We start from the raw sequence: 22,952 nt of genomic DNA, 5'->3' as shown, positions 1-22,952 counted from the left end.
GGTTAGGGTTATGGTGTCATTGAGCAGAGATATGTGGTGATTGCTCAGGATAGTATCTAGCTTGCTTCCAGTCACAGAAGTGTTAGAATAGCCCCACGTCCTATGGAAACAGTTGAAGTCACTCAGAATGAACAGGGTACGGTCAGGTCTCCTCACTGCACACGGGAGACCTGCGTCAGAGGTGAACCAAGATAAGTAGAACCTTTTGGGAATATTACATGAGGAAATGGCTTTGTACACATCACATGACTGCTCTTGTGACCTAAGCAACACCCAGTTTCAAGGAAATTAACACAGAGCTGTAAGACTTTCTTTTATGTGTGTGTTCATGTCCATTTCTATAGTAATGGGTGTTTTTTGCAGATATCGCAGTACCTGTGCCAGTTCAAATACTTCGTCTGTCCGATTGAGTACTCTGAAGAGTTGGAGCGCATGACTATGGACTGTGAACCTTCACCACTGTTCCAACCTACAGAATATGGATTTCCAGAGTGGATTGAGACAGTGTGCAATCTTGTGAGTGTCACCTTGCATTTATGTTACATATTGCCTATGTCACTTCACTCATGTACTTTTGCATGTGTTGTCAGATTTGGTGAGCAGTTTGTATGTTAGCATGGTGCCCATTCGAAAATTTGGACCAGCTGAAGCGTCAAAAGCTTCAAGTGAAATGTGGACAGAAGCATGAGTCAAGTACAGTGGAATCTCAATGATACGATCACGGCTAATACGAATTTCTGGATTATACGAATTTTTCTGCGGTCCCGGCCGAGCCCCATTACTTTGCAACGTGTTAGAAAACGGTTGTTACGAATCGATTTTCGACCCGCGTCGGTTGATACGAATAAACGCCGCCCCACCGACGGCCGCGAAAGAGAACAGCGCGCACTCACGCGCTTCTCCCTTTCTCTATTGGTGCGGAGGCGTGGACGTGATGCCGGACAGCGCGGAGGCCGCGACTGGGCGCGAAGAGTTCGAAGCGGTGGCGCTTTTGTTGCTTTTGTGCTTTTCCTCCTTTTCCGCGTGCCATCAGACGGAGTGGCTGCCGTGCTTCGGGCCGCGTTGCTTTGTGTTCGCGCCATTTTGCCTGGTCGCAGCGAGCTATGTCTACCGAGATACGATCTCGGCTGATTCGCGCGGCCGTACACCGAGGCGCGGGAGCCTCCATTGGCGCGTCTTCCGTCGGCTGCGTTATCGGTGCCGATGGCACAGGGCGATTGTTGGTTTCGCTGCTGGAGTCACACGGTGCAAGATAGCGCGGCACGTAATCCACGGTGCAAGGTTGCGCTCGCTCAGTCTGGTGCCCCTCCACTAATCGCCGTATTTTTCTTGCCGTAGGAGCGCTTCCGTATTCCGAAGGCGTGCTTCGTCCAAAGTTTATTCGCCACCGTTGCTCCATCACTAACCTGGGAGCTCTCAGTAATCCCAATTCTGTGTGTCAAGTGAAGACGCCGGCATGGTTTACGAAGCAGACAACTGCGGTTGCCATCTTGCCCCTGCCAGAGCAGCAACCAATGGAGAGACGCCTTTCAGCACGGCAGCCAATCGGAGGCCCGCTTTCATCAGAGGGCCCGTGTGACTACCTATCGCAGACCCGCGCTTCTTTTGTGTTTGTGCGTTTGTTACAATATGGCGACGACGGACGAATTGAGAAGCGGAACGGCAAAACTTTGAGCTTTCGAACGATACCAAGATGGCGGCTCTCGGTGGCGGGAAATACGAGATATGGCTCCGTGAACTGCGGTGATTTTGCGCGATTTAAAGCTGTTTTCTCGCCCTGCGCACTGACGAATTAAACGTTTTCGGGCACTTTTTGTGCGTTTTCAGCCAAACCATTTTGATGCAGTGTAGATTAGGTGTTGCAGATACCCAAACGCGTGGTTTTCAAAAATCTATTTTTCTCACGATTTTCGCGATCTGATCCCCGCGTCCCCCTTAATTTAGCTAGATTTAATTGAGTTTCGATGATACGAATTTCGGCTAATACGAATATTTTTCTTGACCCCGTGAGATTCGTATCATCGAGATTCCACTGTATAAACTGGCGCATTGATTGTGCTGTTAGTGCAAGTTTAGATTTAGGGACAGGAGCTTGTGCCACCATGCGGCTGCATCACTGATAGCATATACCTCAGAAACCAATATATATTTTTTTCCCCAGAAGTGTGATTTCTTATGTGGCTTGACTTTCCGATATGTGGCTTAAAACAGTAAAACGTTACCTTTCTTGTGCAGGCTTTTTTATGTTTTGACCTTCTGCAGGCACTTAACTTGGGAAAGGTGTAATTTCCCCTTTTTTTCACTCTATAGAGGGCAATTGTGGGCTTAGAATGTGCTTTCAAATACATTGTTTTGAAATAAATTATCATGATCAATGCTCATGTTTCAGAAGACTTGGGCACAATGTTTGTTCTTTCTCATTAATATATATCAGATATGTTCAAAAGCACTTATAAATAGTTGCACTCTGTGCACAATGGAGAGTCCATTTGCAAGAGTTAAATTCAGTAGAACTATCACAGGTAGGTAGGCAAAAGTTATTCACAAAATCATTCTGGCTTTCCGATTTAGCATCCCTTTTCCGATATAGCATCCCGTAGGCACTGGGATGCTATATAAAAATATGTCTTGCTGTTTTTTCTTAAAGGAGTACTGACACAAAAATTTTCGATCTTGTTTTTTCCGCCGTAATAAGTAGCTAATGACCCAGTAATCACGGCGCGAAACCTCATTTGCTTCAGAGCGCGACAGGTAATTATTTGGAGTCTTCTTTGCAGCGACCAGTCCAAGTTTCGGTTTCAGAGAGCAACGAGATGGGAGAAGAGGGATTGTAAACACAGTGAGCACGTGATCGCACAAAACTGTGACGTGTTCAAGCCAGCGCGCTCGCAGACGACTCTGAGGCGAGCGAGCTTCATCTTGCTAGTTCGTCTGTTACGCCTGCATGAGCTTTGTGATGTCATCGCCGTCCTCGTTTTCGTCGTCCAGCGGCGACTATTTCCTCCATGCGGGAGTCGCCACCGTATTAGACGTGGCCAACCACTTTTGATTCGATCCACCACAGGCGAGCTGACGATCGCTGGGAAATGGTATAGGCCTAGCTCGCTGGCCATCTGATCCGGGGCCAACGGCCCTTGCGATCCGTTCGCAGCTCGTAATAGATCCCCTATATTCGTCAACACAATCAACGTCTGCACATTTATGACGCTCATAACTGACAGTACAATTAGTTTTGCCGACAGCATTGGTGAGAAAACACGTTAGCAAGGCGAGCCGCTTCGTAGAGACGATTGCTGCGGCGGCTGCGCTGACCACTTGCGAGCCAAAATCATGCCAACGATTAACCATATCACATGACGTTTCATAACATGCTTACTTTCGAGGTCACTTTACTCTAAGAGTTATCTCTTGTCAGAAACAATTAAGCCTATTTTTGTGCCGCCGTCAACGGCGAACGAGGCCACCATCTCGACCAGGGAGAAAAAAAAAAAGCACCGGGACGATCGGAACGGGCAGATACTTGCTCGCCGGCCCCGCCCCGACGGCAGCGCAAACTCTTGACGTAGCGTTTTCTCGGTTATTTACAATCCTTCCTTGATGTCAATGTCACGAGGTGCTGCGCTTTGCGGGTGGCTGCGGGCACGTACTTTTAAAATTGATTTTAAATATGTTCTAAGCTATATTCGCCGCTGATATTTTGTAGACGATGTATGTGTGTCCACCTAAATCGATCTCGCGAGTTACGTCGACTTCAAATTTTTGTGTCAGTACTCCTTTAAAATAAAGAAAAACTACATCTACTGTTGGGTATTTCTCTGCCTCTTTGATAATTGTATACTGTCAGCTGTTCCCCACATATGATAAGGCAAGCTCAACCAAATTTGTGACTATTCAAGCTAGCATGATTGCATTAAAATAAGTTTTCAATTCATTCTAGTTGAAATTGTGCTTTCGTGTTATTTTGCATGAAGAAGTGTGTTAGCAATCTTTTCAGCTCCTGGCTGAATAAAGTGCAATGAGACAACTTCTTTTTGTAAAGGTTTGTTTTTCAATCTGCCTGATTTTTCATTCGTTTGGTGACTCCTGTCACAGCTGAAAAGTCAATCAGTGACAATTTTTCTTAGCAACATAGAAGAGCGAACATAAATTAATGCACAATGTGACTGCCATTCTTTGAGTATGTTGTGTGACCAAAGGTCCTTAGTAGCTTTTGATGATTGTGCGAATGGGGAAAGACTTTAGACCCTTGCTGTGCTTTCCGAGCTGCAATGCCATTGGCAAGGATGACAGAGGCGGTGCCATTGCCACAGCAGTGAATCCTGTAAATGAAAAACACGGCACTGAACAGCAGAAAGCTTGATAGTGAACGTCGAAGCAGCTAGGCCTAATGACAGCACAAAACAACTACAATTGCCAGCGAATCGGCATGTGAAAGTGCTGGTTTGAGGCTGCGAGATAGTCAAAATGACAGCTGTGGTGCCTTCAATTAATGCTGTTTCGCATCTGCGGTCATGGCAAAAAGTCTGAAAAATCAGGCTGCGAAGGGTTTCAGCATCCTAAATTGCAGACATCCTGATACATTGGCTCTAAGAGTTACGTGGCGGTGCCGCAAGGGCATTTGAATCATGAGGCATGTCCAAGAAATTGGTTGTTAACTGTATTCAATAATTTCGAATACTGAATTCTTGGATCGAATACGAATAGAATAGCCAATGATATTTTATTTGTATTTGAAACATGGGATATTCACACACACCCATAGAAATTTTGTTTTAGTTGTCATACCTATTATTTCATTCCATTCAGTTTCATTGCAACAAGGTTCAACTGTAGTCAACATAATATATTGCAGCAAGCACGCAAGTGTATTGGATAGTACGATGTTGTTCGGTGAAATTGTGCATGCTGAATGACATTTTGTAACGTGTAGGGCTGTTCTTTTGTGCTTTGTGATATGAAGAGTGCCTTGGCTGATACACTTAATTGCTTTTGCAGTTGCATTTGAAGACTACCATCACACTCTATCCTTTCGTACTTCATTCGTTGAGCTTCTCATTGTTCAGCTCCATCATTGGACCTTTTGGAGGATTCTTTGCCAGTGGTTTCAAGAGGGCCTTCAAGATTAAGGTACGGCATTCACATACCGTTAACATACAAATTCATCAGTGGGGCCCTGAAACAGCATTCACGACAGCTGTGAAATTGACAAGAGCAGTTTGGGCGTGTTGGTACAGTCAACCACAAAAGGTTTACGGACCAGGGGATCTCAGAAAACGTTAAATTCCTGAGCAGCCTGTAGCATTAGCCAGTAAAACTGTATACAACAAAGTTAGCAAATTCTAGTCGAAGCCCGAAATGCAAATACCAGGCTGCGTTGTGAGGCTGTGGAGATATTCAGCTTTTTCTCAGATTTCATGGGCCATAAAATTTTGTGTTTGACTGTACATAGTGGCAGAGTAATAATGCAAAACGAGACACGGACTTAACTCTTTCCTTACTGTGCTCATTGGGCATAGTTAGCCCGCTAACGATGGTTTCGACCGTCGGTTTCAAGACTTTCCTCGCCACTCATGGACACACTGTGCCATCTGACATATAGTAGGAGAACTAAACTTTCATTTCTTATCAATTTAGTTTTTTTCCTGCTTGGCAGCAGTTTTTTTAAACGGAAGCCGCGTACACACTCATCGGGGTTGAAAGTGAGAACGGCCGCCTGCGGAAGCGGTATGCGTGCTCCCCAACATCGCAGATCTTGCGATTCCACTGCGTCTGCGGTTGAGTTTATCAATGGCTCAAGCAACAGTGAGTCGGAGGATGCTGACTTTTCATCTGACTTATTCTGAGAGTGACGACAACGGAAATCAACTCAGAACTTTAGGATGCACCGCTAGTTAATGCTTCTCCACCAACTGAAGCCATTCAGCACTAGCCAGCTAACATGGAAACACACCAAAACTGCAAAGAATGTTATGACAGCAAAACGCAGCAGAAAACAAGAGTTTACTCCAAGACTTGCAACATTCCCTTATGTTCCACATCTAAGAGCAGCTTTGCTGCATGGCACACCCAGCTGTAGGGCTTCCAGTTAAATTTCTGTAGCACAAGTAGCTTTCAAGGAAAAATTTTGATTTCTTTGCAGGTAGTGGCTATTAGATAGCGAAACATTTTGTATATTTAAAAAAAAAAGTCTTTAGCATTCATTTCTCTTTAGATACATACAAGTGCTGTTCAGTTTTATTGTACATTCTTGTTTTTGCCAGTGTATATATATATATATATATATATATATATATTTTTTTTGTGACATAAATCTCATTAATAAAAATTGCATGTCTGAAAAGTGGATATATTCTGCTTTGCTTTCGTGTATTGCGTAAAATTTTGAGTGCAATAGTTTCTTGAGAAAAAAAAATGTGTAACCTAAAAAAAAACAGCCATTTTCCAAGCGGTAGGATAGAGTTAATAGACACGCACTTGCTGTAAAATCGTGCATATATATTTTCTGTCCTATTTCAAATAAACGTGTTGGAAGTTAGTGCATGTGTGTCTCGCTTCTTCTGTCTGTGCCTCGTTTTTACGCTATTGCTCTGTCGTAAGTGTGGAATGTTTGTGGTATTACAATGCATCTACCGTATTTTCCAGTCTATAAGTCGCACCCCCTCAAAATGGCAGTTTTTCTACCGTATTTTCCAGTCTATAAGTCGCACCCCCTCAAAATGGCAGTTTTTACGAAAAAAAACGTATATGAGTCACACCGGTATATAAGATGCACCTGTTCACTTGATAAGTGATAAAAAAAATCATCAGTCAAATTTCACTTGGTGAACGCGGGTCATGCGCAAGCACATGGGTGCCATTCCTATATCATTGCTATCGCAATGATATGGACACTCCAGGGGCATTTCTGCCATCGTGATCGCCGCGATGTTCTGGGCGATAACATCATCACCGTGCACCATATGCTGTATGTGCGAGTGAAAGCGTGTGGCAGTGAGCCGAATTGCGCACAAGGGAGGAAAGCGGGAAGGCAGCGTGGGAGGGAGGGCTGGTGGCTTGTACTCTGGTAGCAACTGCGTAGTTTGTGCAGAGGCACGTGCTGTATCTTGAAAGCGATCTGCAGATGCGACGACTTCGGGGTAGGTCAACTCGCAGTCGGCCTGTCGCCGCTTGCATTGCTGCTCCATCCTTCTTGCATGGCGCTCGGAAACTCGATCACAAGAAGAACCCGGTACCTCCATAGCGTGCAGACAACCCGTAGCAACTGCCAGAGGAATTCAACACAGTGCGCTTCGCGTGGCCATAGCATACAAATTGATTTTGAAGGCCGTTTTTCCTAAAAAAAAAAAAGAAACTTATGTAAGTCATAAGACGCACCGGCGAAAATTTTTTTTTTAAATGCTTCTTATACACCAGAAAATACGGCACTTAAAAAGGGGTGGGTCTTTTGGGACTTGTGAACATGTTCGAATTAGCCATAGTCGAATTAATGGAGCTGGGCAGGCCATGTAATGCGTAGGATGGATAACCGGTGGACCATAAGGGTTACTGAATGGATACCAAGAGGAGGGAAGCGCAGTCCAGGTCGGCAGAAAACCAGATGGGGCGATGAAGTTAGGAAATTTGCAGGCGCAAGTTGGAATACGCTAGCGCAAGAAGGTAATTGGAGATCGCAGGGAGAGGCCTTCATCCTGCAGTGGACATAAAATATAGGCTGATGATGATGATGAATTAATGGAGGTTGACTATGCCACGCTTGCATGAATGTAATGCAAGAAGAAACTTTAGACTACTAGGGAAACAAATACAGTAAACTGTCGTTATGATCAAATTGCTATATTTGAATTATTGCAACTGCCAGAGGAGGTCAACCCAGCGTGCTTAACGTGGCTGTAGCATCCAATCTGATTTTGACGGCAGAAAAAAAAACGTCTATAAGTTGTACTGTTCTATAAGATGCACGAACGAATTTTTTTTTTTTATGTGGCTTGTACACTGGAAAATATGGTACTCACAATCTTATCCAACAAAGTTCCTGAATGCGCCCTAAATAAACGAAATTATCAGGTATCAAATGTTGCCTTTGCCACACCCTCACCGCCTTCCTGTGCTTTTGCTGCCATGTGGAGTGATGTCTACCATGCGCCACCCATCGTTGCACCGAGCTTTTGTATCAGCATGGCCTTGAGATCACGTGACATGAGATCACAGTATGGACATAGTGACTGTGCTGTGGCACCAGATGGTGCCACCACCCAATCAGTCATGAAGTTTCTTTATTCTTGCTTCTGCCAGATCCGTTGCTTGGTCGTGACATGTAAAAATAATCTACCAGCTATTGTATTTACTCTTGCATAGAGTGGCAACTACTTGAGCATATTTCCAACACATTTTCACGTAGCATCAAAGTGCTGATGTCATGTAGCAAGTAGTCACATGGCCAAGATGTGTATCATAGGATATCTGCCGTGATCAGTAATCACACTGGAGACATTTTGGACAGGTTTACAATGCAGTAATTGTGCAGTGTGAAAGGGATGTGCCAATGCCATATGACCGCAAGCTGATAAATGCTCAAGTTGATTATTTAAGACTAAAGAAAAAGTGTGGCAAGGGTTTTGAAACATTGAAGAAAAGGACAGGCAGCCTTTTGAGTGTAAGTGTGGGCTCCAGCTGCATGTATGGTAATAATGTTTGGCTCAGATGTTCACAACAATTGTCTAGTGACATAAGTTTATGTAACCAGCTGAAAAAGTGTTGCGGGGCCTCTTTAAGGCAGAACATTTTTTGGAGAGAATTATGTGATACCACATCCATTGAAACAGCTGTCATATATGTTGCAAACTGTGTTTTATTGCATGAATTTGACATTTTGGGGCCATATTCTCAGTTGATCACTTTCAGGGATACTTTCACTTTTGTGTGACATGGTATCTGGTTTAATTCAATTAATAAGTACAAGTAATTTCCTCCTATGTTGTCCTTGGTGTCATTGTTTATTGGCTTCTTATGATATGATTAATAAAAATCGGGCCCCTCGGTTCCCTTTCTTCTCGTTCATGGTATCTGGTTTGACACCTCACTCTAGTGACAGGTGTTCTGGAAGCTGGCTTAGCCAGTCAGCATATACTAAAATTGATATCCAGAAGTTAAAAGTGACACTACCGCTCCAGTTTTGTAGAACTTGCTAAGAAACAAGCATTCCTTGTGGTAAAATTCATGTGGCAGCCAGGAGCTAAGAGGCTTGTAAAAAAAGAAAAAGAAATCTTTGTTTAAGGTACCGTAAAATACCGCGGAAGCACCAATCCCACTTTCACTGAAAATTGGGTTTATCTAGATATGGGGGGGGGGGGGGTACTTGTCCAGTCAAAGCAGTAAAAACGAAGATGGCAGCCTAACGAAAAACTTCGAGGCAGGGCTACAGTGGCTACGAAACCAAAGGAAGCATGTTTATTTTCAAATGGTGAATGATGGGATACACTGGCACCTACTCATCGTCACTGAACTCGGCAAGCGACTCTTCCGAGTCGGTGCAGAATAGGAGGTCAATGCATTCGTCGCTGACATTCGTGCGACTTGAACAGACCACGGGTGCTCCAGTGCTTACAAGTTGGTTGTGCAAGTGCCCATCCTCGCTGCCGTCCAACGCGACACTGATCCCACACCCCTTGAAGGATCGCGTGACCATCTCTTCAGACACAGCAGCCCAAGCCATCGACACAAAGTTCAGCTCGTCTTGGCACGAAGGCTTCCGGAGGCTCCCTTTAGGAGTCTTCTCTCCCTTGCTCATGAACTCAGCCCATGACATGCAGATGGGGTGGGCGCTTAACATATAATTTTCAGAATTTTTAAGTTTTGGAAATGTTAATACTAGTCACTTCCGCGGTATTTTACGGTAAGCGTTTTCTGCTTGAACACAATTTGAATGTTTCTCAATAGTTACCTGTGCACAGTTGTATCAATTTGAGCATCTTGCACTGTGTGCAGGTCCACTTGTACTAAGTCTGAGCAGTTCCTTGCAGTGCTGCGAAAGCTGCAGGGCTCCTTAACTGATAGGAGGGGCGAATTCCCCCTCAAGATGTCTTCATCTGTGCCCCACCGTCTGCTTGCTGCATCGTTGAACCGCGCTCCCTTAATTGCATGCATGCTGATGCAAGAGATTAAGCGGCACCGTATATCATTACCCGCGTTTACATGGATGCGACAGTGGACATTTTCTGTAGTCCATTTCAGTAGTTCCTTGCAGCCTCCTTAGCCAACAGCAGGGGAAAATGCCCCTTTAATGATACATTTGACTGGTTGCTTTGGAGCGCTCTTGCGGTGCAATTTACATTTGGCTGGTCAAAAGCGAGCGCTCGGAACACATTCGCCTGGTTCATTCAGGGCGCCGTGTTCCAGCTCAGAGTGCTAGGAGGTGCTCTCACCTTCAATCTGAGAGCACAATTGAGATATGACAGAAACTTGATCATGTGGCTACTCCAATTGCTCTGGGAGCAGCTAGCATGTTCGGCTGGGGCAGGCTTTCTTTGGCTCCAATCTTGAGAGGGCTCCATATTACTGCAAACCGAGTTGGAGCGTGGTAGAAACCAGTTGAATGGTACCATAGGATATGTTTGTCCGTGCTGCATCATGTGCGCGGTATCTGCTTGGTGTCTGGTTGCCACCCTCCTGTCTCTATAGGTTGAAGACCCACTGGTACAGTCAGCATTTGCTGGCGTTTGTGAGCAATGCGGCTCTCTTGAGAAGTGTGCTCATACTAGCGCTTTTCCTAATTATTTCCTGACTGCACTAAACACATTCAGCACCAGTAACCTCACCTGTTTCGGCAAAAGCATGATCTCCGATTTTTAGCGCTCAGGAGATACAGCTGACACAATTTTCCCGAATGACAATTTAGTACCCCGCGACAACCCTCCAATGTGTTGTGACTGCTCTCTTCAAATGTTTATAAATCGGAGGCCAGAGTTACTGATTACACTTTCTGTACGCTTAACTAATATGTTTTCAGCAGTATTCCGATATATTCATGCTTATTTTATAATCGACGTTGAAAAAGTTGACAAACTATGGTTTTGGTATGTTCATGAACAGCAATAAGAAAATATAGGAAACATCACTGTCAAGAACAAAGGTACTGTGATTGTAAGAGTCGCAACTGGATCTATAAGCTGCCTATATGGGGTCTTTTTTTTTTTTTTTAGATCATCCAAAATTTTTAAAAATCACCTGTGGCAGATAACGCGACCTTAGTCTTTGAGCTGTATTACTTGATGAGGTGGACATTACTCGCACAAGAAATCTAAGTGCATATTTGACTAGTTTGTTTGTTAATTAGCAAAATAAAATTTGCTAATTAAGTGTTGTACTAAGTAACTTACAGCACATAATGCAATTTGTGAATTGTAGCTAGTGAGTTTGCAAGGCATATTGACTTTGAACGAATTCTGAGGATGGCACCAGTTTCAAGATATGCGCCGTCAAACTTGCGGTAAAAACGCTCTGTTGTTCTACTTACTTTTTAAAGAAAATGCTGTTTTATGCATTTAAGCACAAAAGTAACTGGAATGCCCATCCATGTATTTCATTGCACACCTTTGGAATTAATATCTTGAAACTGGTGTCATCCTGATACTTTGCTCCAAGTGGATACACCTTGCAAACTCACCGGCTACAATTTGTAAATTGCAATATGTGCTGTAAGTTAATTAAGATAATTTGTGAATTTTTTTTTACTTTCTTCAAATGTTTTCAGAAGTCTGTGTCAGCTGATGGCAGTTACTTTTCTTGAGCAACTGGAAGTGTTTTGGAGGGCAGGGCCAATCAGCTGGGTTGAATTCTGCACCACATTAATGAATTGTATGGTACTTTATCTCTCGATCTTTGTACTTTATCTGGCGATCTGCTGCGTGGCGCTCTCATGGGCGGAGCACACCAGATAATGTGCCAGCTCTGCCACTAACTGCTATCGAGCTTGTTTGAGGGTGCTGCTTTTTGATGCGGGTCGACGGTTAGTCACATGACATTTTTCATTTTTCGCGGGCTTTCTTTATCAGCCGGAAAAAATAAACAGGCAAAATGTACCTGGCTGAAAACATGCCAGCTTTAAGGTTCTTTCAATTTTCTACAAATTCTTCATTGACATCACAGCATTCAGAGCAGTAATTAGAAAAGTAGCTAAAACACCCGTGTACTTAGATTTAGGTGCACGTTAAAGAACCCCAGGTGGTCCAAATTTCCGGAGTCCCCCACTACGGCGTGCCTCATAATCAGAACTGGTTTTGGCACGTAAAACCCCATAATTAAAAAAAAAATTATTAGAAAAGTAGCTAATTGCAATTAATTATTAAATTGAATGGCATCATCAAAATAGTTACTGGCGGCTACTCTACTCGACTGTGAACAATACGTACTTGGTTATTTTCACATAGAATGGCCCATCTTTTTTTAAGAATGCAGTGCATGATAGCTGGGACACCCTGTATATAGATATTTTAAATTGTTGTAAGGCAATAACCTCTTCCCTTCCATGGATGACTGGGGTTCATTTGCATGTTTCTGGTAAAAACGGCCAAGGACAAGCGTAGCTTGTCAACGATACTTCTCATTTTCATGCAATTTCCATCTTTTTTTTTTTTTTTTTCATTCACAATACTTTTCAGCTTCTTTCATTTTCTTGTATACTGCTGTTTAGCTTTATTTTGTGATAAATTTTAAACTTTTTGTATACACAAACATTGTATAAATAAATCAACATTGTTTTTCATAAAGAATTCCAGTGTAAAAAAAATTGCCCATCTGTTATCAGAATTCAGAATAGCGTGACACAGAAGGGGTTAATCTACATAATTTTGTTTCATGTTTACAATGATGCTCCTAAATGTATTTCCATATCCTTTGCATTTTAATATGGGAGCATAATTTACATGAAAGTCGTACTGCTTACTTTGTTGAGGAAGAGTGTTTGTTGGGCAGTGTATGAACAAGCTGTAAAAGAGTTGTAAACATACGTTACACAATAATTGCAATGTTATGGATATAAAATTTTAAAGCCATGGGTGTGATTGTATGCTAGGGACAAATGTTCGAGCATAGATTTGTCCCATTGCTGAGCTTTCTTCAGAAATGTAATGTGCTAAATTGGCATGTGCTGATCAAGGTTGGAGCTTTCAAGGGCTACCTGGCGCAATGGATAACTGTACTATTGCGTGCTATGTAGCACAAGGTTGCGAGTTCTGTTTGCGGCTGCCACATTCCAACAGTTCATACAAAAATACAAAAGCTCTGAAAGCGAGCTCTGACTTAGGTCTTTATCATTTGGGCACTGATAGTGTTGGATCTGCAGTGAAAAATGACTTATTGAGATATGCTATTTCACTTGTATGAAGGTTTATCGAGAGCTGACTGACATTCCGGCACCGAGATAGGACAACTAGGTAGTAGTTGTCCTATCTCGGTGCCGGAAAAGGACTTTTTTTTTTTTTTTCCACTTTAACTCAAGTATAAAAGCTAAACCCTAGGTGGTAAAAATTTATCCGTAGCCCTCTACTACAGCGTCCCCATAACCTACAGTGAAGTTCTGGGACGTTAAATCTCGCAATTTAATTTTATTTAAGGACCATTAGAGCTGTCTAAGCAACACCTTGTGATTGCTGGATTTAGGTAGTTAGTGAGAAGTGCACCTTTGAACTTGGTTCTTTGAATGGTAGAATATACCTCTGTGACCTATTGACAATAATAATAATAGCAGTGCTTAATGTTTGTTCTGCACACTAAGGGGTGGTGAGGCTTGCTCTTCTTGGCGGAAAATGATGAAGTTGTATTGTGAACACCCAGAAAAGGTGTAGATTTCAGACCAGACATTTAAGGGGCCCAGACATCAAATTTTTGAGCTTGAATCTTGCATTGCATGTTAAACCGTACACATCCCATAGCAGGCTGGCAAAATTTTAGCGAATTCGGTGTGGTAGAAAATTTGCATTCGAATTTTTTCTCAATTTGCTGTTCAACCATACAGTAGTCTGGCAACACTGACTGGTGACGAAATGAACTTGCACTTTCCGGAAACGGCCCTCTTGGAGTAACGGAAAGCTTATCTCAAAGGCCATGCTCTTGTGTATTGCAAGCACAGGAAGCGATTGACAAGAGCTGGAAATTCGTTATGGCTGCCATATGTTGTTTTGTTTTTGTGTGTGCCTCTCGGCGGCTTGCTGCTTTTATCGCGCTAGTGAAGAACTTACTGGGCCAATTTAACAGCGATGCTCTTGCTTTGAAGTTAGGTGCCAGAGCTTGCGGAGCAAAACGTTCGATGTGGTCTTGAAGTGTTTTGGAGAAGATGACACAGTGGTGGCCCAGCATTTGCTGGTGTCACACAGCCCATGTCAGAATGGCAGTCGCTGGGAGGGGCTTAGGGGCAGATATTTCAAATTTCGAGTTAAAATGTGTGCTGAGAGCCCAGTTTTTTTGTGTATAACAATATTGGGCCCTGTACTGTCAGTTACATTGATAATCTGAGAATAGTTAGACAAGTGTGTCATGGCCCCATTAATGTTCAAGCCTTGCTAGAAAAAACTGATTGTCCTGCCTTTTTGGCATACTATCACTGTCTGATTGTGTGATATCATACTGAAGTTGCCACATTAAAGTTTCCTTTGTTTTTAAACTAAACTGAATTGTTTTAGACTACAATGAACAGTTAATATAAATCATTATTCAATTACTAGACACAAAAATTTTGTGACGTTGCCTGGATCGGCTTTGCATATTCAAAGGTGCAATTTTCACCAGTCTTTCACTTTTGCATTGCTTTCCAGCTTAGCAAATTTCTGGTGTGTAGTTTATTCTATGTGTAGTGTATCTGCTATGTATTATATACGCCATTTTGTGCATCTATTGTTTTTCTTCCTCTGAAGGACTTTGGCGACATCATTCCTGGCCATGGAGGCATAATGGATCGTTTTGACTGCCAGATTTTGATGGCTTCTTTTGTGAATGTTTACTATCACAGTTTTATCAGGTATGTTGACGATTTGTACGTGCTATTACGTTCAGTGTTGAAGCCATTGCAATCATTTGAGCTCAGTTTTCCAATTATGTGAAAATGTTAAGTATGCCAAAAAGGCAGGTCTTGCGGGCCAATAAATAATCAGATTTGTTTACTTTCACAGGGCTCCAAACCAGCAGAAAATTCTGCAACAGATCTACCTGATGAAGCCAGAAGTACAGCTGCAGATTTTTAGCAGCTTGCGGGACACACTGCTAGCACGGGGCCTGCTCCCTTCCTAAAGGGAGCACCATCAAGGAAGTAGCAGTTGCTACTGAACTAGTCACTCATGTTGTGGGCATCACTACCTTGTTCTATACTTAAGGTTCATTGCCCTGCCACCCATCCCACACTATTTCCTGCTTTTTGAAAATTGGCTTTAGTAGAGCTTTTCAGCTGTTGTGGTCACTCATAAATTGAGGAGGAAACCGCCAACAGTCAACGCATTGATGTGGGAGTATATAACATACTAGCCAAGGTGCAAAGGAAATCATGGACCAAAAAGCTGTCATGTGTACTTGAGTCAACATATTTTCATGCATTTAAAAAGGTTCCAAGTTTTAGTTCAGGTGTTCTGTCCTATTCTTTGGCATCAGCAGTTGGCATAATGTGCTCCTAAATGAATTACTCCCACTTGTGTACGCCCTGCTATGCCTATAATGGCAACGGTGCTTGGCAGGTTGACTTGCTTGGCGTTTCTCCTGGCTGGGTGTTGCGCATTCCACTTTTTTTTTATGCCTTTACTCATTTGTCTTGTGAAACCGTACGCTACAGCATATTCTATAGAGTTAATTGTGTGTCTAATTGTGATGTGTGTTTTAGTTCTTTAGTTTGCTTGCAAGTCCTGAAGTTGCATCAAACCCAGAAGTTCTACAGGATGCATGGATCTCTTGCTTTGACAATGAAGAAGTACCGTGCAATTGTAAATGCAACCATTTGAGACTTTACCAATGTTGGAACCATTATACTTGTGTGGAAGTAAATTTAAGCAACGTGGCAGCGTTCATGTGCTTCTAATTTGCTTTTACATATGACATTGCAGTAATGTAAAATATACAGCATGCTTTTCTTGGATGCTCATTAAAGATTGATTACAAGTGGGTAATTATGATGCCAAAAAGTGTATGTTGTGCTACGGTTTGTTAAAAGAAGAGGCTGCCTTATTACATAGATTGTGTCAGTAAAAGTACAAGCACATTTGCTCTTAAACTTGGAAGCCTTTGTTTGTGTTGTTCATTCATGAGCTGTAACTTCTCATATCTAACTTACATTATTTTTATTTGGGTGTTGGGTACTCTTGGCTACTTCAACAAAGGTACACAAGCTCCAGGAGATACATGTTACAGCATGTACTACTGCTTTTCTGTGAGCCAATACTTGTTTTGTTATGCTATATGTGCCAATGTTTCATGTTTGCTGCATTCCATGTTGCTTTATTTTTTGGTGCACTTTTGTGAAGCTTGCATTCAACTTGATGTTTTTGACATGTCAGCTGCTGTAGAGGTGCACATTCCTAGTCGATGATACACCTCTTATTAGAGGAAATCAGTTCAAAAGCACACACCTAGATGAGCTTGGTGGAAGCAGAAGCACGTGCATTATGTACGATTTACTGCATTTCCTGATGTCCTTACTAAGGAAGACATGTTGCTTGCAGTACCGCAAATGAGACATGATTTAAAAAATTTTAATTCCATTAGCTTGTGACATTTCATGAATACCTAAAAGATACGCATTATTGACACTAATGCATTGGTAATAGTTGTTTTTGAGTTTGTAATGAACGTGTCCAGCCGTGATTGCTGGCTGTATTTACAAACAGGCATTGCAATACTTCATTTTTGCAAGCTGTTGCTTTGACTGTGTGATTGGCATGATGTAGCTAAGCTAATACTATATCTGGACATGGGCATTTCCCTTATTTGCGTGACATATGGTAGTGTGGACAGTATCCAGTGCTTTTATTTTTCGTGGTGTGGTTGTCTATGCATACAGACTAATCCCACCATTTCGGTTCTTAAAATAATACTAGTGTTCACATGGCCCCGTGCAAGTGTTTTATAAGGATGCCGGCATTACTACGAGAGGGCAAGTGCAGTGCTGTAGGCTGGAGACAAGAGTCTAGGTTGTCTACCAGCCTGAACATGAGCAGGGTGCCTCGCACAGTAGTATTCCAGTCGCATGATATAAAAATACACATACAGGTGTATCATCAGTAAAATGGACCAAGCTTCGGAAATATTGGCATTTTCCCCATGTGTTGTTTAACTCGTTTCAGTTTTGCTGCAGACCTTGTGGTATCTTTAATGTTTAAAAAATGAAGAACTGAATATATAGATGACATTACTCCATTATAAAGTTGTTAGATATCAATTGAAAGGACTAATACTATAGTTCTTTAGAATATTTCAGTGAGGTTTTCATGTTTGAAATAGTGTGAAAAATAACTAAGCTTAGCACCGCAGACTTCCATGTGGTACTAGTGGCTGTAGGCTTGTGCACCGTGATATTGTCTGTAGTAGCTGTCCTTAAGTACGCAATGTAGGTTTCTCAAAAACTTCCTTTACCACTTAGTCATAATACAGCTTAGTATTTCAATTTTCACATTATATGTTTGTTGAAATTCTTCTGGTTCTTGGACCACTTTAACTAATCTGTTTATAATAATGATTAAAAATATATATATATATATATATTGATATATAGATCTGTCCAATATTTTTGATCTTGGCCCACATTACACATGACACCCTGTAAATTTTCTTATACCAGTGCAATGTGATGCTTGTTCCATTATATTCCCACATTCATATATTTCAATGTTGGTGTCCCAGACATCTGGAGTGCACAGAAATGTTGGCTGTTTCCATGTCTTCTACAGTCGTTCTTGTTGCCATGTTGTTGATGCACTTTTTCTTAGTGTGGTGTTTGCATTGATGAAACCTTTGTCTTGGTTGTGAAGTATTTCCTGCACTACTGAGGATCAAAGATCGTAATAAAGAGATATAGCAAATTTTGTCCTGATTGTCTCGTGGTTCACCAGTACAATGGCCATGTCTAGGTGCAATACAGAATAAAAAAAAAAAGTTCTCTTTGAAACATTTACCTGTAATATTGTTAAAGGGTTAAGGACTGTTAAAGCAACTGAAAGCTGATTTTGAAGCCAGAGATTATCTTAGTGCAGGAGAAAGCTTACCTGCTGCTAATCCTGCAGTGTATATGTACATGCAAAATGCTATGGATAATGTTTTTTAAGCATTTTGGTATCTATGCACGCATTTGTGTCTGTGTCTATGCTGCAAACAGTGTTAACTGAATGCAGTTTTCTTTTTTGGCCCAATCCTATCATGTGATCACATGCTTCAAAGGGCAGTGGCTGCATCATCATTGGTGCAGTAGTCATTGTAGGCAAGAATGTGAGAGAAGCTGAAGGCAAGTGTGGTTCAGTTAAAAGAATTAGTTTATCACAGCAGTCTTGTCATAAATTGTGCCTTCAGAACTGTTGAATCATTTCTGTAACAATGTAGATGCACCTTTGAGGGCTTGTCAAACTGTCTTATGTCATAGTTATTTGACTAGCCAAACGAAGTCTTTCAATGTGAAACACTTTTGTGATTGTGTGGTTCCTTCTCTTGCTGTACAGTACTGACACTCCTTCAGAGCACCACGAGTTTAGAGCATTTTGTTGCTAACGGAGAGAATTGTGAACTCGAATAAATACAAAAGCACGTTTAGTGTGCTGCTATGCAGTAAGCGTCATTGCTGTTTTGCCATTCCATTTATTGACATAAAGGCAACACTGCTTTTCAACATGAACTTTCTTTACGTTGTAGTACACGTTAAAAAGAGTAAATTTTAATAAACCGACTAATGCAATTTTAAGGGGGGGGGCTGGAATGCTTTCTTATTGTAATAAGACCTGCTTAGTAGCTAGTCAATGCTGTCATTAACATCGGAGCCAAATAGTATTATCCTACACACAGCAGCGAGGCTAATTTCACTCAAGGAACTGCCTGCTCATCCCTTTGCCGTCTCTCGTCCCAAATATCTGCCAGACACTCGTGCGTACAAAGTCTGTCCCAAAAGTTCATGCAATGAGTCGGCAGAAAAGTAAGAGAGGGTGTAGCAGCTCTCCACTTGAAAGGTTGACCTTTAGTACATGCCGGACTGCTGTATGACAAAGCAAAATTTTATGTGTGCACTTTCTGTGTAACCCATTTTTGTTTGTCAAAATCGAGATGATGAAAGGACGGAACAAATGACCAATATCAAATTCCTTGTGACATTGGGCAAGAATGGTGCAGAAATTCATGTTGCAAAAGGCTTATGGAAAGGATGCTCTAAAGGAAAGTAGTGTTCAAGTGGGTCCAGTGTTTTTGGGGAGGCCATGAAGACCCCAAGGACTATGCAAAATCAGGACGCCCTTCCACCTCGTGAAAAGATGAAAACGTAGTTCATGTGCATTCTCTTGTGCTCAGTGACCACAAAATTACTGTTAGAATAGCAGAAGCATTTGGTTTGGAAAAGTTGTCCATTCACCAGATTTTAACAAAATTAACAAATGAAAAAGTTTGCACCAAGATGGTGCTGAAACTAGCAACTGCCAACTCTTGAGCAAAAGTTGTGATGAAAAGGATGTTGTATTGACCAGAAAACTTGAGGTGACAGTCATGAATTCTTGCAATGTGTTGTCACTGGCAGTGAAACTTGGATTTACCAATAAGACATCAAGCTGAAGTCGCAGAGGAAGGATTGGAAAAAGAAAGATGGAGCTAAGGCCATAAAAAGCATGGAATTGTGCACCAAGAATTTGTACCTCAGTCAAAATATCAATGCAACTTTCTATGTGGAGGTCCTGAAGCATCTCAAAGATGTGTGTGCACTGCGCTCTCTGTATTGATGTGTAGTGTTTAATGGCGCAAGGGCCAGGCTGTGGCCAAAGAGCGCCATTCATAATACATTGAGATGGGTTCTCAATGTATTATGAATGGAGCGGACAGTGGCTAGCAAATCGAAGACAAAAGGTGGCTGTAAAGAGGCCTAAAATAAGTCGCTGTAAATAGCATAAAATATATGAGTATCAAAATAATGACAAAGACTGATGAAGTGAGCTATTAGCAAAAAGTTCCATTACGAAACGGTGACATAATAAAATATATGCAATAGCACCATTGCCTCAAGAGTTCCTTGAAATCAAGTGCTGAGAGGCACGTGCTGTAAAAACATTTTGCACTGCAGCTGCAGCCTACAAGGCAAGGCTGCGCTACAGATGCCCTGGCCAGATGATTTGTAAAGTGTTTACGTCTGCTAAAAACTTTAAGACTGCATTAAAATCGAAAAGCGGCTTGTGGCTAAGAAAGAATGCTGGGTAAAGAGGGATGTGCTCACAATATGCGGGATAAAAATACTTTTTATGCTGAGCTTCTATTTCAGGGCACTGGATAAGAACATAAAGAACTGTAAGAATGTCGCCTCACCTATCACATGTCGGAGGATCAATTCCTGTAAGGAGGTACGAGTGTGTTCCGTTGGTATGTCCCATCCTTATCCTGCAAAGAAGCACTTCCTTGTGTCTTGCTGTTTTCCGAGATATCCATTTCCCAATTCTTGGTTTGGATGGAAGGGATGGCTATGTTTGTGCGCTCTCTGCATTGATAGTGTGCAAGTTTTGGCACACGATTGCATCACTGTGCTGGAACAATCTCCCTACTCGCTGGATTTAGCCCCCGGCGACTTTTTTTTCGACGGCCAACCCACAGAAAATAGGTGGAAAAACAGCTACAGGTGCCACGTCAGAGCTGGTTCCACACAAAGCACATGATGTTGAGGGGGGAAGTTCCATTTAAAGGCCGAAAATCGTGCTTCCAAGAATAACATTCATTCTACAAGATTCCATTACCCTTTATTTTCACTATTTTGTAAGTTTAGCCCCCATAAAGATGCCTTTGGAAGATTTTTCCTTCATTTCTCAAAACAATTTTTGTGGCCTTTCTGTTTAGGAGGAGCAATATGTTGGGCTATCATAATTTTTGTTCCCTAAAAACAAATAGATAAGGTGTGTTGTGAAGTGTATACTTTTTCACAGAAATTTTCAACATTAAACATTTTTTTTCTAGTATCAAAGTGGGCATTTTTTATGAGTTTGACGACCTATAACTTCGCTTTGAAATGTTCTAAAATGACCTGTAGCTCACGACGCACTATGAAAATTCAAAATCAATTGTGTGTATAGCACTTTATTGTGCAAGTTGGTGTTAAGTAGCTAATTAGGCCCTAAAAAAAACTACATCCTGTTTTGGATAACAAAAAAAATTATTTAGCCTAGGAAGGAAATAATTGCATTTCTGAAATTTGCTGGTAAAGATACAGCTGCAAGTTTAATCCAAATTGTTCAAAAAAGAATTATTTTAAGTGTATTTTTTAAGGTGACAAAACACGTGATCGTTATTGTTCGGGGACAAGGTAAGCCCCAAAGGGTGCACACTTTTCTTAGAATGTAAGCTTCAGATAGGCATATTTTTATTTAGAATTTATCGATGTACTGAACTATTTTGCAATTCCTTTCGAATTCAGTTTAGTATTCAGAATATACATATGATTGTTTGCCAATAGACAGTGCCCATAGCATAGCGCAGGTGCAGTTTGTTTGAATATTCAGGTCACCCCCAACCCGTTTTCATGGACTTCAAGCAGTGCTAGTTTTAAGGGCACGAATAATTTTACAAATTCAAGGTCAAGACCTTGCAACCCTTTTCTTAAACCACATCACCCAAAGCAGAGTTACTTATTTACGTTAGCACAGCAATTATTAAACTGCTGTGCTATACCAGTAAAACCAGCACTTCATTGCCTATGTTTGTCATTCAATTCCAAAATGCACAATGCCCCACAGTGAATACACATTTTTAGAGAAACAAATTGGCAGACATTAAAGTAAGTTCCTTTATATGTGAATGTGGCATGGCACAGTACCATACACACCATATCCAAGAATGTGTTCACCTAATTGGCATGATTCTATATAATCAAGGCACAGTAGCATTGGAGCACCTTATATTAAATTCTAAAGGCCTGCATGCAAGACAAGATGCCTTTTCCCATGCAGATACCAATGCATGTGCACTGCATTCTGACAGCAAAATGGGCAGTGGCATAGAAATACACCATCCTTTAATTAAACAACTGGCCTTACTAGCATTTGCTCAACTAGGCCTTTTTACTTGCATTATTTTAAGTAAAAAGTCTTACAAAGTCAATTGAATTCGGAGTAGAGCACTGCACGGGCCCGCTCATTAAAGGGCCTAAGTCAGGCCTTCGAGTACACGCAAATGTCATGCATTGCATATTTCAATGCATTCTGTGCCAAGCTGAAGTGACATTTGCAAGAAAGATGACGCTTTGTATATCTTATCAAAGAGTATAGGAAAATGGATAAAGTTCTAAGTTTTTTCTTTTGCACAAAAAAAAGTTTCCACATAAGGAAACAAATTATACGAAAAAACCTCTCCTTAAACCATTTCTATGTTACGCTTTTGTGATTGCACTATTACCAGTCTCGATACTATTGTGTTATTTTAGCGCTAAGGCAAGGGGTGTCTCTGCTTAAGCGTTTATTTCATGCTGTATGCTCGTGAATTCGCCTGCTTATATATACATATAGAAACAAAGCCACAAGAACCTGTCTGAACCCCCCAAACACGAAGATTAAATCCATGTAATACACATCTGATCATCATGTCATTTGCATGCTAAATGACGTCATAAACCATATCGTACAAATCAAGGTCAATGCATGCGCACCAGTGGAAAAATAACAGCACAGGCAATGGCCCGGATCGCTAATGTTCCCATGGGAGAAACAAAGATTTTGGTCTGTTATTGCTTATATACTGCAGCTGATTAAACCTCGAGATGG

The 22,952-nt window shown here is 41.7% G+C and overlaps 1 protein-coding gene across 1 annotated transcript in view; it reads left to right on the top strand.

Annotated features, from left to right (window-relative positions):
• The window catches only part of LOC119436406 (phosphatidate cytidylyltransferase, photoreceptor-specific-like), a 44,541-nt gene extending 26,491 nt beyond the window's left edge, over nucleotides 1–18,050 (top strand). The window contains exons 8-11 of the mRNA XM_037703246.2: nucleotides 364–516; nucleotides 4,996–5,127; nucleotides 14,907–15,010; nucleotides 15,162–18,050. Coding sequence (XP_037559174.1) covers nucleotides 364–516; nucleotides 4,996–5,127; nucleotides 14,907–15,010; nucleotides 15,162–15,279 — 507 coding nt within the window. The 3' untranslated portion in view covers nucleotides 15,280–18,050. The remainder of the gene's footprint in view (nucleotides 1–363; nucleotides 517–4,995; nucleotides 5,128–14,906; nucleotides 15,011–15,161) is intronic.
• Nucleotides 18,051–22,952: the final 4,902 nt, after the last annotated feature.

This window comes from Dermacentor silvarum, chromosome 1 (genome assembly GCF_013339745.2).
Source record: "Dermacentor silvarum isolate Dsil-2018 chromosome 1, BIME_Dsil_1.4, whole genome shotgun sequence".
Taxonomy (NCBI): domain Eukaryota; kingdom Metazoa; phylum Arthropoda; class Arachnida; order Ixodida; family Ixodidae; genus Dermacentor; species Dermacentor silvarum.
Note: the sequence above shows the minus strand (reverse complement) of the source record. Positions and strands in the feature narration are given on the sequence as shown.